Raw genomic sequence first — 17,072 nt, forward strand, 5'->3', positions numbered from 1 at the left:
TTACCCTCCCAAACAGGCACTATTTATATAATATACTCCTATAAACAAATTGACGAAACTTTAATGTTGGGATTAATAACCAAAATTGCAAATAAAGCTTATATTTTGATTAAGATAATAATATTTGATAAATTTGCTAACGTCAATATCGCTCATGAGGGAATATCTAAGGCAAAAGTTGAATTTTGTACATAAAAAATTATACATACATCATACATTTTGGATTCAGTGCATTATTGATAAAACTGTTCACCCTTATTGAAGACATTGAACAAAAAAAACGAAAACAAAAAACAACTGATCAGTATAAAATCTGACCTACATTTGGAAGTCTGATATGAATGCCTCGTTTGGGAGTGTGACGTCAAATCTGACTTCTTGTGACGTGTTGGCAGGATTAGCAACTTTACTGGTGACCAACGTGGTGGCAAACCGAAACCGGATGTCAGACATCACATGAAGGTAATAAATCCGTGGCTTCTACAATCGATAAATTTTAGAAATATTCTGTAGAATCATCATTGTTCGGGGGGGGGGGGGGGAGCGTGTCTTTCGTGGGTAACCATTAAAGCATATAATTAAAATATAATATTTATTTATCTATAAAATAATACCGGCAGCATATGTTTCTTTCACATGTAGTAAAACCCACGATCTACCTTAAAGGCAAGGTGTTTCGCATGTATTTTGTGCAAGAACTTTTCTTCAATTACAAATGTTATTTTATACTAAATGAGTGACGCTCCCCCACCCCCTACCCCCAATGATTTTGAAAAAAAAAGGAATTAAATTTTAAAAAAAGAAATCAAAAACCATAATATTTATATCATAAATAAAGATCAATATCAAATAATATTACGGTATCTATTTCTTCATAGGAGCGGTGATTAACACGACAATCTGTTCTTCTGATTTCTAATCTGCAGTATGCATGGGGGATATTTGGAAATTTTTAGGGGGAAGAAGTGTAGAAAAGGGCACTTTTTGACCACTTAACTAAATTAAGTTTACAAATATTTCTAAAAAGAAACCTCATGCCCCTCTCTTTGATGAGCATTCTGTCAATTTTGATAACTGGGATATTACAATGGAACATATATGACTACAACTCGTACATGTACATGTATCTGTGCTGAAAAATAATGTACATATTATATTCGGTTTGATGAGACACGGGAAGTAACTCTAATTGTAAATTTAAAAAAATACCGTCAGGTGACAAGCCCAGCCATGTTTGAGACAACAAACCTGTCTGATTAGGTAAATATATGATTTCTATCATATTTCTGATTTCAATATATTCATATCCAACATTTTAACTTTAAAAAATAAATAAAGTGTGATGCTGTGAATATCCAAATCAAAATAAATGTGTATATATTTAAATTAAAATAAATATCCGTGTACTTTCGTTTTAATGTTCTAATTTATAGTTTTAAAATTTTGTAATAGTATCGTAATTTATTTCGAAAAAACAATTATTTTTAAAACAGCTATGGATCCTCACTCTACTGCCCAGGATGTGCACCGATGTGACCTTTGTGAAACCGCCATAGTACAAAACTACTGTGACTTTTGTCATGTCAACCTCTGCAAGTCCTGTATTGGTGAACATATCTCTGATGAATATGACAAACACAAAATAGTCCGATTCAAGGATCGAAGATCAACCTTGATTTATCCAAAATGCGTAACGCACCCACATAAAAACTGCAAATATCAATGTAAGAATTGTAATAACAGTTTTATTTGTTCTTCCTGTACTGCATCTGAACAACATAGAGGCCATATATTTGTAGAAGTTTTAGAAGTTTACAAGGCGAAAAAAGAAGTAATTGAAAAGGACACAGAGAAGTTACAAAATATTATTACTCCTAAATACGAAGATATTGCACTCGACTTGGAAAAGCGCCTTGGTAGCCTTGACGGCGGATATGAGACACTTACAACAAAAATTTCCAAACATGGAGAGGAATGGCACAGAAAAATCGACATCGTTATAAACAATATAAAAACCGAATTGAGTGAGATAAAAGTGAAACACAAAGAGATTTTACAGAAATATTTGGATGAAATTAAACAGACGCAGTCTCTCATAAATAAAGCGTTACTGGCTATGAAGGAAATTAAGGAATCTACCGAAGTATCTCAAACTATTGAATACAGTACTAAGATCAAAGAATTCAGCAACTTGCCACCCAAAATTACGGTAAGAATGCCGACGTTCATTCCAAAACCAATAGACCGTGAGAAGATGTATAGTTTGTTTGGACAGATCACCCCATTATCTACTGCAACAGAAGAAAATGCCAAGTGGCCAAACCAACCAAAACCTTTAATCAGGGAATTACTGAGGGAACCTGTTCTTGTTACCACAATACAGACGGGGTATATCTATACACTGAGTGTGGCATGTGGAAGTGAAGAAAAGATATGGACGAGTGGATCGTCCAATAAAATCAAATGTTTCAACATTAATGGTTCACTCCATCAAACAAACACCACAAAATCGGGACAATTGCTTAGAAATATAGCTGTAGACGTTAATGGAGATCTTCTGTACTCTGATGTTACGTCAAAAACAGTAAATATACTAAAGAATGGACAGACAGAAGAGTTAATCAGATTACAGGGATGGGTGCCTACTGAGCTGTGTATATCCTCTACAGGTGATCTCCTGGTTACCATGCACACTGATGATTACACTGAATCCAAAGTTGTTCGTTACTCGGGATCTACAGAGAAACAAACCATTCAGTATGATGATAAAGGTAAACCTCTGTATTCTAGGAATAGTTATATTAAATACATTACAGAGAACAGAAACCATGACATCTGTGTAGCTGACTTTGGGGCTGGTGCAGTAGTGGTGGTTAATCAGGATGGGAAGCTCCGTTGGAGATACACCGGTCATCCTTCCGTTACCAAGAACAAACCATTTGAACCCTTTGGTATAGCAACAGACAGCCAGAGTCATATCCTGACAGCAGACGGTATCAAACATTGTATCCACATTCTGGATCAGGATGGACAGTTTCTCCGTTACATTGATAACTGTGATCTAAAGGAGCCGTATGGTTTATGTGTGGACAATAATGACAATCTGTTTGTGTGTGAGGATCAAAGTGCAAAAGTAAAAAAAATCAAATATTTACAATAGGCAAGAATGTTTGATAGTGTTTTAACAAAATCATATCATTGAGACCTAAATGTTAAATACTTGCGCTGATTTACATGTACGATCAAGCAATGAAACGATATCTTTTTGAACAATTGTGCTCTCTTTAAATTGTCATTTACAAGGAAATCTTATGTGTAGCAATGTTTGTTTTTTTGTTTTTTTTCTTCACTTTTTAAACATTTATTCGATCATATATATGTAACAAAACAGAAGGTAGTGAGCCTGCGCAGAGGCTTGGTGCAACATACATTATGGAACTTTTTTGTACTACAGTTTAGCACGAAAAAGAGGAGAAAAATATTCATTTACTAGTATATTTCCGCATATATGAAATGTTTCATACTAAGCATGTCATTAATACATAGTACAGCAAAGATAGAAGGAAAAAAAATAACGAAGTTGTTACATGAAAAATATATAGATATCATACATATATTTAGATTTGTACATAAGTAGTTAGCAGGTTTATGTAACAGTATATTTCTCTGTTAGATGTGTAGGGGGAATAACAGTATAAGTGTCCAGAGAATCCCTCTACCAGTTTTATAATCTAAAGGTCTGGTCACCTTTAGAGTTATATTTTTCCGTTTCAAAATATTTTAGACACAATGGCATTCATTTACAAGTAAATTTTCAACTATAAGCTGTCTCTGGTGATGTAAAGATGGAGAAGAAAACATCATAATATTTAGATTTGTACATAAATATATCTAATACATTTAACAGCAATATATTTTTCTGTATATTTTTCTGTGCTTTTTTCTTCAAATAATAATATTTACAATTTATTAATGGTCAGCCAAAATAGTAGCACCAGTTCTTTCGCGCTCATTACTTTATAAATGACACTGCAATTTCAGCTGACAACTAAAATGTCTTAAAGTTATTAGTTGTAAACATCAACAATATACTGTAAAACTATTTTTAAAACACCCTGACCATTCTCCTTTAGAATCTAAGAGGTAATATTAAAAATGTTTAGTAGAAGAGTTCACTGGTATACTGTGGAATCATCATTATTCGTCGGGGACCAATGTTCATGGTTTTCGTGGGTAGCTCTTGCTCAATGATTTACATCGCCAAAAATCATTATATATTAAATCACTAGTTTAATACAAGCGTCAATATCTACAAAATAGAATTGCTACTAATGAAATCCCCTCCCCACAAAACAAGAAAAGTTTGACTACCCACGAACATTGACTCTCACGAATAAAAATGATTCAACAGTACTGTAGCTTAATAAGAATAGTTGTAATGCTTTAAAGTCTTTGAATTAAAAGTAAATTCAAAGAGAAGATTTATTACGATAATGTCATTTATGAGATATCCTTATTGCAGTGTACTATTCATAGGTGTCTGTTGAAGCCAAACATTTTGAATGTGCAAATATCTTAAAGTCTGTTTTGTTAATGTCTGACTGGATTAAAAATCCATTTGTATCATCAAGTAAACATATTCTTCTGGAATTCAGACGGTTGTTTGGAATAACTCTTTTATCGAAAGTCAACAAATTCCGAAAATAAATCCCTGTCGGTTTTGAAAGTCAGTTCTATGAGAAATATATTTCTACTAGGTTTAGGTATCACCTATATGATTGGTGAATAATCTCCTACATTGTGAGGCGGAGATATTTTCATAAACTGCAGGTTTTGATAGGTTCATGGCAAATGTTTGAGGGTGAAAATAAGTATCAATTCAGTCAAACAACAATTATTTTGTATGTACGCTACGAACTTGTCAAATTTTCAAAATATAAATGTTCATCATCTTTAATGTCAGTGTTCTATGGTTTTGCTATACCAGTTAGAGCCAGATGCAGTTAGATGCATATTGGATGTGAATAGTCTGAAGCTATTGTTATATGTATATTTGTTGTATCATATATTAAGTAACTTATCATTTCTAGTTCTTTGTATTTTTTTCTTAAATAACCTTTTCTTTTCATGATTTCACGAGGTTGGAGTCTATTTTATTCCAATTCTTTTCAAAATAAAAACAGTAATGACGCTTGTTGTTTATTAGATATATGAAACGACAAGTCCAGTGTAGCTGGATGGTTTATGTGTTACCGGTCGATTTCATTGTCTTGTAATTATTTCTGTTAAAACTAATAATCAGACACATATAAAGTTTAAAAAAATCAAACCGACCGAACAAAAAAGGCCAATACGCTTTATATCTTTGATATTTATATGTATACTCTAAAACTTTTGGAATTTACTTTGTACATTTTATTTTTCAGCACTTAAGGTCTAAACAATTTTTAAAAATAAGTTATAGAACTAGACACGATCTCGTTGCGAGCAACGAGGAGGTCTTCCGTCCGATTTTTAAAAGGTAAATCACGTCATCGACTTTAATTTTCGACAACAAAACATGATATGGAAATAGGAGTGAAGTACTAATGCTTACCTTTAATGCTTTTTATAAGTTCTCTAACGTTGCTTTTTTAAATACTTGCATTGCTTTCAATTGAAATAGACAAGATTAAACTTTTTTACCTCTGGCCCCTAATATCCCTAGTTAGGTAACGCATGAGAAAATCATTATATTGTAAGGATATATAAACGTATTATACCTAAAGTCTGTCCCAAGATATTTTTGCCACACATTCTCTTAAATTATTTGATATTTGTAAATATCTCTTGATTCAGACGATGTTCATTCGATAGTATGAAAAAATCCCAAGATTTCCCTTTTGAAACGCCCCCTCTAGCTTGTCAGCTAAAAAAAGAATGTCTACGGGGATTTTGCATTGCATCAGCCATTATAAAGCCCGGATGATAACTTTAAAAAATTGTGCTAGATATTCCGAAAGACTTCCGAATTGAGGAAAGATGTAAACATTCCCCATTATAAATATCCGTAGGAAATCTGTTTTCGATCCTGTGAATGTTTACGAAGGAAAAATGGTAATTTGTAAATGAAGTTTGACCCCTAAAAACGTTATTACCTAATTACGTAACACATGTTAAAATCAATAGATTTCTTGGATACATAACAGTTGAGATCGACACAAAATTTTAAATTTTGTTTAATTCATGTGATTTTGAATGACAACAGTTGTGAATGGAATTGGAGATCATTGTGGAGAATAAGCAGGCATTGAAAATAATTAATGCACATGATCATGCACATGACAAATAAAGTGTCTTACACATGTAAATCTTAATGTTAAAGCTGCTTGGTCCGATTTTCAATAAAATAATTGTACGCTTTTAAACGATGGTTATGCTAAGTATGTGTGCAATAATATACGTTGCAGTACATGTAGTTTTCCCTGTCAATTAAGCCATATTTCAATGAAAAAATTATGTACATGTTGAAACTCGTTGAATCCGGATGTTGTTTATTACGGCATGCTGCCCAATCCGGCGACATTATTCAGCCCCTTGACATTTTCCCATCATTTTTGTTTTAAAAAAAATTGTGCAATCCGGATCCTATCTATTCTGTTAACCGGCGCAATGAAAAAGCCTACTGCATATTATTTGTGAGAGTTATCTCCCGTAGTCCGTCCACTTATCGATCGATCGGCCTTCTGCGAGATATTAATGCTCAATTATTGACCAATTTTTCTGTCGTTGCTATTGATTTAAACAACTGTTAATATAGATCCAAAGAAGCAACTTTTTTCAGTTAATACCGTAAAGTCTTGTTATGAATTGCAATTGGATAATTAGATTATAGTTCACCCAATTTTTTTCAGGCCGTGATTCAGGATACTGCGGGAGTAAGACTGCCGATATCGTTTGTTATCCCCGTTGCATGGCTACACGTACAGAGTTGCATATTATTCTGTCAAAATGCTCAATTTTTTTTTTATATAAAATTCTCATTTATATTAATATTTATCTATTGTTTCCCTGCATCAAAACAGTTCTCGCCATCAGGTATTTCAGCCACCTGTTGACTTGTTAATGTTTTGTTTAACAATTTACGATTAAGCATGCACTTTTCAGGTAAATCGGATGTTTGAAAAATTATCAATAACGACGATTTAATTCAAGGATTTCCATCGTATGTATTCCGTTATGGATTTATTGTTTGAAAAAAAATATTTAAAATGAAAATTTGTACCGTAAATAAGATCGATGAAATCTAATATAATTCAGAACAATTGAACATTTTGCAAGAATACACGATCAGGATCTACTGCATTAAATACTAAAATTAATTTGCAACAATATCCTCTTAACCGGATGTTGCCTAATCCGGCCATTTATTTTTTTCAGAACCACCCTCCGCCGGATTAGACAAGTTTTGTTGTGTATTCGCAAAATAATCGACATAAAAGGGTTTTGCGTTATTTCGCCGCGTGTTTAAACTGGCCCCTTACGTCGAAGCTAGTATGATTGTATTACGACTTAGACATCTGGATTTTTTATATAATCTATTATAACATATAAAATATACAGCATGACTATTTAAACAAAAAAAAAGCAGTGTACATTTGTTCATTAATAGTTTTGATGTTTACGTTGTTTATAATCATTGCAAAACATGCAGGATGAATAAACTCAATCATTCGGAGGATGAAACCCAACGGTTTCCTTTTTTAAACATTCCAATGATGTATTTTGGGGGGTTTTTGTATGCCCCAAATTTATTTTAATTTACTTTGAATATTTCTAACGTTGAAAGGAGAGCACTTCCGTTTAAATACGTCTATAACTTTGTAAGATTATTCATTAGGTTTGCAAGGAAAATTATTTGATACTGTAATGGCCGACAAATCGGAACATGCAGCTTGAAGAAATTTATTATACCTCGAAACGTTATTTCAAATCAGGCACCAAACAATGAAGGGAAATGGAAATATTCGGCGGATCCAAATGTTAAAATATTCTTATGATAAAAATTGGTATTTATGGCAAACAGATTAATCATTTTTTATCTCTTAAAGATATAATCGCACCTGTGTTTTGTATCCATCTCTTTTAACTCTTTGTAGCCAAATCTGTCAAAATTCGTGGTCGTTTCACCCTCTTGTTGCAACCCCAAACCCCGCTGAAATGTTCACAATCGATGCGCTGATGAACGAAAGACTCGACTGGAAAAACTTGCTGCATAGGCCGTCTAACATTATTAATTTTAATGATGAATTCAGAAACTTTTACATTTCAAAAAGTGTCATTTTTTGTTAAGTTACAGGAACATTGTCATTCATGCACATAAAATTTGTACAAATTAAGTTATAAGTTATTCAAGTTATTCAACCAGTGTTTGAAATTTGAGACCGTTCTTGAAATATTTGGGAAAGAAATTTTAGGGGTCATCCTTTCTTCTTCTTATTGGGCCCGTGTAACAAATTTGAGCCATTTCCGAATAAATGTGTGCACAAAATCGTTAATAAAAGAATGCAGGTAACGGTAGCTTTTAACACGGGAGCAGGGAGTGCTTTAAAACTCATATTTACATGTATTAATTTACCTTGTAAAATTATCAGTCATAGGCATTAGATAACTGATATTGCCTGATTGGCGAATTTGATTTGCCTATTGACTCCATGACATCTACAATTTCGCTTAGTTAAACGTACACATTTTAAAAAAATTGTATATAACACTGGAGTCGGAAGCAAATTGAAAGTGGGGGGGGGGGGGGGGGCCTAGACTAATCCTCAGAAATATTGAGAAAAAAGTAATTCCCAAAATCATGGAAATCCTAATCCGGGGGGGGGGGGGGGGGGGGGGGGGGCTAGACTGCATCTGAATCCAACTTCTCAGTCTTTCAAGGTATATTTAGGAACAATAATCTTTCCTGCGAGAAAAAGTGGGGGGGGGGGGGGGGCTGAACCCTCTATCAGGCTATGTTTGTAATGGTTAGGTATAACTTTGCAAAAAAAGTCCCCCCCCCTAGCCCCCCCCGGTTCCGACGCCTATGTATAAGCATGTACTCCAATCAGGTGTTGTACTTTACAGAACGTTTTTTACGCGATCGCCGAGCGCTTCTTTTTGGGGAAGAACAGTCCTAATCAGACAGCAAATACATAATACAGCATACAGACGTTTTTATTAATATAATTATATATAATTTATGAATAAACTATTTAAATGTGCTTGGATATGCAAATTTTAAAGCCAATTCGATTTGTATTAGACAATTAATCTACTAAGTCTAGTGTTCGCTACTCGATCTTCAACTGTCCGAATACAGTCAAAACTTTTACAATGAATGTACATGTACATTACATTTTTAAAACTCACATATTCTTTCAGAATCAAAACAAATTAATTTATAAATGAATAAAATCAGCAATGAGTTTGCTTTTTAATGAATCTGACTACCACTGAGAAGAGGTTATACCAATATTGTGACCCTTATTATTTTACGGCCTGAATGTAAATAAAACCTCAACTTGTTTAAAAATGGTTTGTTTTATCGTGCCCGTACCTACCGCAAGCATGTAACATTGGACTTCTTAAGCTGCCTTATCTCAAACGCTTTTTAAATATATTTCAACTTTTACTTACTACATCCTGCTTAACACACACTCTCTCTCTCTCATAACTCATAAAAATTCTAATATTTTGTTAGCCAAATGAAGTATCACATTATCATAGATATGTGAATATCGCCTATATTTTGTTGAAATTGGTAGTGTAATGCATTTAATTCTCAGCAGCAAAATGTCACAAACGGACACAAGTGAATTTATTTACATTTCAAATCGTACGAATGTAAAACGTACAATTGTATCATATTCATTGATGGCAGCTTTTTTTTCCCTTTATTATACGAACTATGATTTAAATCAATGGTTTGATGCATCGTTAACCAATATAATTGGAAATGAAAATAACAACGAATCAATGGGCATTGGAATGTGTGATAACGTATAAACACGAGAAGCATGTGTCCTACAGTGAATCGACTGTCAACTAGCGGGTGTGTTCTCCGAACGCCTACTCCTCAATTAAAAATAATAATTGGTCAAGGCAATTATGGGGCCCTCTAAGGGGACACAGATAGACTTTACCTGTATATACTTTGGGACACAGGTAGACTTTACCTGTATATACTTTCGTTCACAGGTAGACGACATTGTCTTATTTTTAATTTAAAAAAAAGATGCAATAAATAGTGCTAATGGCTGCATGTACCTGACATTATATTAAAAATACCATATTTTTTTAATAACCTAAATGTTTCACTGAAATAAAATAATCATTAAATAAAAAAAATTAAAATTAAATATTTTTCTTCATTTTTAAACTTACATCTTAACAAAATAAGAATAAACCATTATTTCTTAAGGTATAAATCAAAATCAGAGATTTTAAATGATGATTCTCTAAATTATGACTGAGATAAAATTATGATAAAAAATCACTTTCTTCAACAAGTTTGTCCAAGCTTTGAATAAATAAATGAACGTGAAGAAACTGATAAGAAGAGCAGCCGTCCTACCCCTAGTTCCTCTAGACAGCATCGAAGACGTGTGGTCCTGGAAGACCGCGATGAAGCCGACCTTACGGAAGTGAGAGAGACCTTTACAGACTATGTGACAGAACAGTGGGTGAATGGTGACAGACTTATTTGGAATAATTTCGGAACCAATGGACCACGGACCAATAACAACTTAAAAGCATGGCACGGGAAGCTGAAGAGGATGGCCCTACACGCGCACCCAAACATCTACACTGTCATCAAGATCTTCAAGGACATCCAGAACGGCAAAGAAATTCTACAGATCCAGAAACAAAGAAGTACGCGAACATCAAGAGGAGACTGCAGACCCTGAAGGAGCGATACCAAGACGGGATCATCGACCTTATGACCTACGCAGATTCAGCTTCGGAACTTCTTTATTTAGGACATTGACATAGTGACAGTGAAAGAGAAAGGACATTATGACAGACTCCGTGCCCATACTAGTATATGTGTAAATATTGTATATATACTGATATGAATTATACTTTTTAAAACTTAATGTCATTTTGAAATTATATGTAGTGCTAATAAATTAAAATTGATTCAATGTTTTCTTTTTATTTATGCAACAATTTTAATTATAAAGACATTCAAAATTTAACAAAAATTACAAACTGTTATATTATTTTTCATTCAAGGAAACACAGGTAAAGTTTACCTGTGCCCCTTTAGAAGGCCCCATAATTGCCCAGTATAATTGAATAATGATAATTGGGCAGTAGGCGTTCGGAGAATCAGCCAACTAGCGCGGCATCTCCTCGGCCCGTGTTATGAAAATGTACACTCAACGTGGTGGGTTTGAACTGTTAACGTTTGCAGTTTGATAACTGAATTTAATTTTCCAACAATAAAACTGTTTCATGACATAGACAAGAACACAAAGAACGCCTTTTTTTAAATGACAGCCATACTATCTATTTTTTTTTTAATTGCAAAACAGCAATACTTCATAGGTAATAATATAGTCTTTTTTTTATTTACTCTTTAATATCGTTAAAATCTGAATTCATTGTGTTTGCAGCTACATAAATAAACCCGTGTGTGCATTACAACAATGCGTATATCTTGTGTATTGGATAACGGCAGACCGCTCGCTAGTCCAGCCGCGACCTATTTTCTCGGCCGCGGGTAAGGATCGGATACGTATAATTGTTTACATACATGAAGCTCGGAATACAGCTAGCAAAATTTTAAAATGCGACTCAAATACATTGCATAGAAGCAATTCTTATACACGTAATATATTTCCCTAGAAAAGAATTAAACCGTTTAAACACTCCGAATGCAAGCTAGTACACTGTCTATTGTTGTATACAATGGAGGCAGCCATGTTAGTTTCTAATTTATTGACATACACATAAAAGACAAAACCAAAGACGGATAACTTCCGGATTTCAAATAGAAAACAATTGAGTATGTGACATCCCTCTCTTTCCATCAAAAGCAAAATATTATGCATTTGTAATGAAAAATTGACTAGAGATTACGCAAGACTAGATTTTCATGCAAAAACAAAATACATAATTTCTAAACTCTAAATTACAGTTTTTAAATTGTTTTTGTTAATTTTTCAATGTAATAGCTATTTAACGCAACACAATGAGTCATTCAATATAGTCACTGAATTTTGCTGGTGGTCTGACGGTCCTGCCTGAGCGCGTGGTTTGGGGTTGAACTGGAACAGGTGCGTTGTTTGGTTCAGCAGTGATGTTTGCATCTTTTTCATTACTGTGGTCCAAACGGTCCTGTAACTGAATGCTATCACGCAAATCTTCAGGATTCACACAATTTCGCATGCCATCATTTCGCGGTGCATTCTCAGCACGGTAGTTGGTTGCGCGAAGGTGTCTTCGGTTCCTACGCAATTTCCTTCCATCTGACGACTGAACAACATAGGATCTAGGTGATGCATGCTGTTCAATGACTTGACCAGGTTTCCATTTTCCCTCTGTGTACAGAAATACTGCGTCTCCTGCCTTAAGCGGTTCCAATCCAGGTCCTGCATGTTTGTCAAATTGGATTTTATTATTCAGTTGGCGAGATTTTAATTTGGCTGCGATTTCTTTGGCATCTAATCCAAGAGGTTTTAGCAAGGGCGCAGAGGTTGGAAGTGATGTTTTAAGTCGGCGGTTGAGAAAAAGTTGTGCTGGTGATAATCCGATGTCTAGCGGTGTGTTTCGGTAGTCCAAGAGTGCCTTGAACAGGTCTTTAGATTTCATGATGAGCCTTTTGACTGTTTGTACAGTTCGTTCTGCCTGGCCATTTGATTGAGCGTAGTGTGGACTGCTGGTTACATGTTTAAATTCGAACTCAGACGAAAAGTCTTTGAAATCTGCAGAGGAAAACTGGGGTCCATTGTCGGTAATCATTTCATCGATGAGTCCGTATTTTGAAAGCAGCTCTTTTAAGCAGTTGACAGTTGTTTTGCTTGACAGGTTTTCTAGTTTTATTACTTCGGGCCATTTGGAAAAGTAATCAACGACTAGTAGGTAATGGTGTTTCTCGTGTTCAAATAGGTCTGCAGCTAGTTTCGACCAGGGCCGATCTGGTATCTCTGGCATTAACATTGGTTCCTTTGCATTGATGTTTTGATGTTGTGCACATAGTCCACATGACCTAACTCGGTTCTCGACATCTGTTGACATGCCAATCCAAAAGAGAACTTCACGGGCACGTGCTTTGCACTTGACTATCCCAAGATGCGATTCATGAATCTTGTCCAGCATTGAGTTCTGTAGTGCTCTGGGTACAATGAGTTTGCTTGACTTGTAGAGAAGTCCGTCCATGACAGATAGCTCATCTCTGAAGGTCCAATAAGGTCGCAGGTTATAGGAAACATTGCTTTTTTCTTCAGGCCATCCATCCAATATGGCGTCTTGTAGTTCCTGTAGGTGTTCATCATTTGCAGTTTCTTTCTGGAACTTCTCGTACATCTCTTGTGAAATTGGTAAATGAGAAATGAGATGGATCTCATTGACATTGATATCAGGAACTAGTATTTCTTTGGTTTCAGGTAGGTATGATCTGCTCAGATGGTCTGCTAAGAACATCTCCTTACCAGGTTTGTACTTGACTTCAAGGTCATATTTTTCTAGTGCAAGTAGGAGTCGTTGAAGTCTTGGAGGTGTTTTGTGAAGAGATTTTTGGAAAATTGACTGCAATGGTTTGTGGTCAGTCTCTATGAGTACTTCACGTCCATAAACATATTCATGAAATTTGTTGCAACCATACACAATTGCTAGGGTCTCTTTCTCAATTTGAGAGTACCGCTGTTGAGTTGGCGTAAGTGCTCTTGATGCGTAAGCAACTGGTCTCTGATTTTGGATAAGTACTGCGCCTAGTCCTTTTGAGCTAGCATCAACACTAAGTGTAAGAGGTTTGCTCGGGTCATAATACTGAAGAATAGGTGCATTTGTAGCCATATCCTTGAGTTTAAGGAAGCTTGTTTCCTTCTCTTCATCCCAGTGCCATGCTGTGTTCTTCTCCAGCAGTGTTCTTAGGGGTGCACTGACTGTAGACAAGTGAGGCATGAATTTGCTGAGATATTGGATGAATCCCATAAATGTTTGTAGATCTTTCAAGCATGTCGGTTTTACCATGTTGCATACAGCTCTGATTTTTTCTGGATCAGGTTTGACTCCTTTGCTTGTGAGTCTATGGCCAACATATGTGACTTCCGATTTTCTAAATTCACATTTTTCTGCACTGAGTTTGAGATTGTACTCCATTGCTCTCTCTAACACTCTCTTCAATCTTGCGTCATGTTCTTCCTGATTGGATCCCCACACCAGGATGTCATCAATAATAGCTTCTGCTCCCTCGATATCCAAGACCATTTGCGAGATCACTTTCTGGAACACTTCTGGAGCCGATTTGATGCCGAAAGGTAAGCGTGTAAATCTAAAGCGTCCAAATGGAGTGTTAAACGTGCATAATTTTGAGCTTTCCTCATCCAGTCTAAGTTGCCAGAATCCACTAGTGGCATCCAGTTTGGTGAATATTTTGGCATTTGGCATCTGTGAAATAACTTCCTCCACTGTTTTAAGAGGATAGTGTTCACGACAAATTGCTTTATTTAAGTCTCTTGGGTCAATACAAATTCTAATTTTGCCATTCGGTTTAATGACTGTGACCATCGAGTTAACCCATTCTGTAGGTTCTTCCTGTTTCACAATAACTCCCATCTCGGTCATTCGATCCAATTCTGTCTTGACTTTGTCCTTGATTGCAATAGGTATCTTTCTTGGTGGATGTACTACTGGAGTGACTGTTTTGTCTACACCTATAGTGTGCATGCCAGGCAAGCATCCAAGGCCTTTGAACAAATTTTCATACATGTTGCTATTTACTATGTCTTCCGGTAATGCACTAGGAGTCAAGCTGTAAATGCGTTGCACCATCTTCATTTCTTGACAAGTTTTTGCTCCAAGAATAGCTTGTACATCCTCTCTGACTATATAAAAGTCAACCTGAAAGTCTTGATCTCTGTGACGGCATGTAAGGGAGGTGATGCCCATAGGTTTAATGAGATGTCCAGAATATGACTTGAGTGGGACATCTTTTCTCCGGATTTTAGGTTCACTGCATGTGGCTTTCAATGTTGCCAAAGACATAACATTGCACTTAGCACCTGTGTCCAACTGAAATTTTACAGGTACATTGTTCACAAGGATTGTCTCTTTCCATTCATCCATAGTCAGAGAGTTTACTTCTTCTATGGTATCGATAAATAGTTCTGATTCACTTTCAGAGTTGGTGTTGTCATCCACGTGGAGTGTGTGGAGTTTATGTGGCTTCGGTTTCATAGGCTTGAATTCCTTGTATGTAGTTGATGACAAACATACTGAGGGAAAGTGATGCTTTTTGTTACATTTTGTGCAGAGTTTTCCATAGGCAGGACATTGTCTCGGTTCGTGTACGCCACCACAGTTTCGGCATGGATATTTTGATTTTTCAGATGTTCCCCTGTTGAATTTTCCATAGTTTCCGTGAGCATACTGAGAAGGGGTTTGTTTTTGCTTGGTAGCTACAGCATTTATTGAATTATCTTCACCATTCATTGTTTTCAACTGTGCCTTTGATATTTCCTGAGTTCTTGCAAAATTAATTGCCTTCTCAAGTGTCAAATCTGAACCCTCGTCGATACACTTAGCCCTGACTTTGTGGTCTTTAGTTCCAAACACAATGGCGTCTCTTATCATGTCATCCGCATCTTTGTATTCACAGTCTTTCACTAATAACTTAAGCTCTGTCAAATACTCCTCAAAAGTGTCCGAATCTTTTTGAACCCTGCTTAGAAACTTGTATCGGGAATAGATTTTGTTTGATTTGGGTTTGACGTGTTTCTCAAAGTTCGTATACAGTACGTCTAGTTTCTTGCTATCTTCCTCCGAGAGATCCCATGTAGAGTAAATGTCCCTACCTTTGTCTCCTATCCAGATCATCACGTAGTTGCATTTCTGGGCTTCCGATGCTTTTATAAGGGGGCCTGCAAACCAAAACTGGCAATGTTGTTTGAATGACTTCCACTGTGTAACTAGGTCGGGTGCATTCCAGTCCATCTTCGGGCTAGCTCCTGCTATTCCTTCCATTTTTCGTCTTTAAAAGGTGGCAGCGGTATGTTAACAATTTTTAAGATTGTATTTTTCTGCCGATGGCCTCTAATGATGGGCGAATTTCGTAGATTTATTCTGACACCATGTTGTATACAATGGAGGCAGCCATGTTAGTTTCTAATTTATTGACATACACATAAAAGACAAAACCAAAGACGGATAACTTCCGGATTTCAAATAGAAAACAATTGAGTATGTGACATCTATGGTATTAGGTAAAGGTATAATCTTTTTTATTTACTATTAAAATCATTAAACTCGGAAGTTTTGTGTTTGCAGCTACATAAAAAAAAACCATGTTTGCATTACAGCAAGACGCAAATCTTGTGTATTAGATAACGGCAGACCGCTCGCTAGTCCATTCGTGACCTATTTCCTCGGCTGCGGCAAGGGATCGGATACGTAATTGTTAACATACACAGTTCGGTATACAGCTAGATTTTAAATGCGACTCAAATGCATTGCATAGAAACAGTTCTTTTATCCATAATGTGTTTCACTAGAAAATAACTAAAATGTTTAAACACTTTCCGTGTGTAAACCGGTATCCTTTATGTCAGTTATACTCACAAATACCCCGTTTATTTGCCAAATAAAACACAAGTATATGGTAACAAGTCTGGCTTTTTACACTCATATTACGCAATACCCGAAGAAAATATTATTGTAACGACATTAATAAGATCATAATGAACAACTTTTGCCGCGACAGCCATATCGAAATCTTAACCGCTTTTGAGTTACAAAGTGAAAACTTTGAAGGGTTCTAGGTCCTTAATTTGAGGGGCCGGCCCCTTTTTCTAGGAGTCAAACAAAAGATCTTGTAAATATAAATT

At 35.5% G+C, this 17,072-nt stretch overlaps 2 protein-coding genes across 6 annotated transcripts in view; one reads left to right on the plus strand and one right to left on the minus strand.

Annotated features, from left to right (window-relative positions):
* LOC105347243 (inter-alpha-trypsin inhibitor heavy chain H3) overlaps window positions 1-17,072 on the minus strand; it is an 84,335-nt gene that overhangs the window by 9,731 nt on the left and 57,532 nt on the right. For 3 of the 5 annotated variants that reach the window (XM_066081843.1, XM_066081846.1, XM_066081842.1), the window contains exon 2: window positions 323-480. The exons of the other annotated variants lie outside the window; for them this stretch is intronic. In XM_066081843.1, the coding sequence (XP_065937915.1) occupies window positions 323-480 (158 nt within the window). The remainder of the gene's footprint in view (window positions 1-322; window positions 481-17,072) is intronic. 5 annotated transcript variants of the gene reach the window in all.
* On the plus strand, window positions 1,165-5,042 carry LOC117682672 (uncharacterized). The gene is made up of 2 exons (XM_034450738.2): window positions 1,165-1,260; window positions 1,494-5,042. Exon 2 carries the CDS (start codon window positions 1,496-1,498, stop codon window positions 3,158-3,160), a length of 1,665 nt encoding a protein of 554 aa, XP_034306629.2. The 5' UTR covers window positions 1,165-1,260; window positions 1,494-1,495; the 3' UTR covers window positions 3,161-5,042.

This window comes from Magallana gigas, chromosome 4 (genome assembly GCF_963853765.1).
Source record: "Magallana gigas chromosome 4, xbMagGiga1.1, whole genome shotgun sequence".
NCBI lineage: Eukaryota > Metazoa > Mollusca > Bivalvia > Ostreida > Ostreidae > Magallana > Magallana gigas.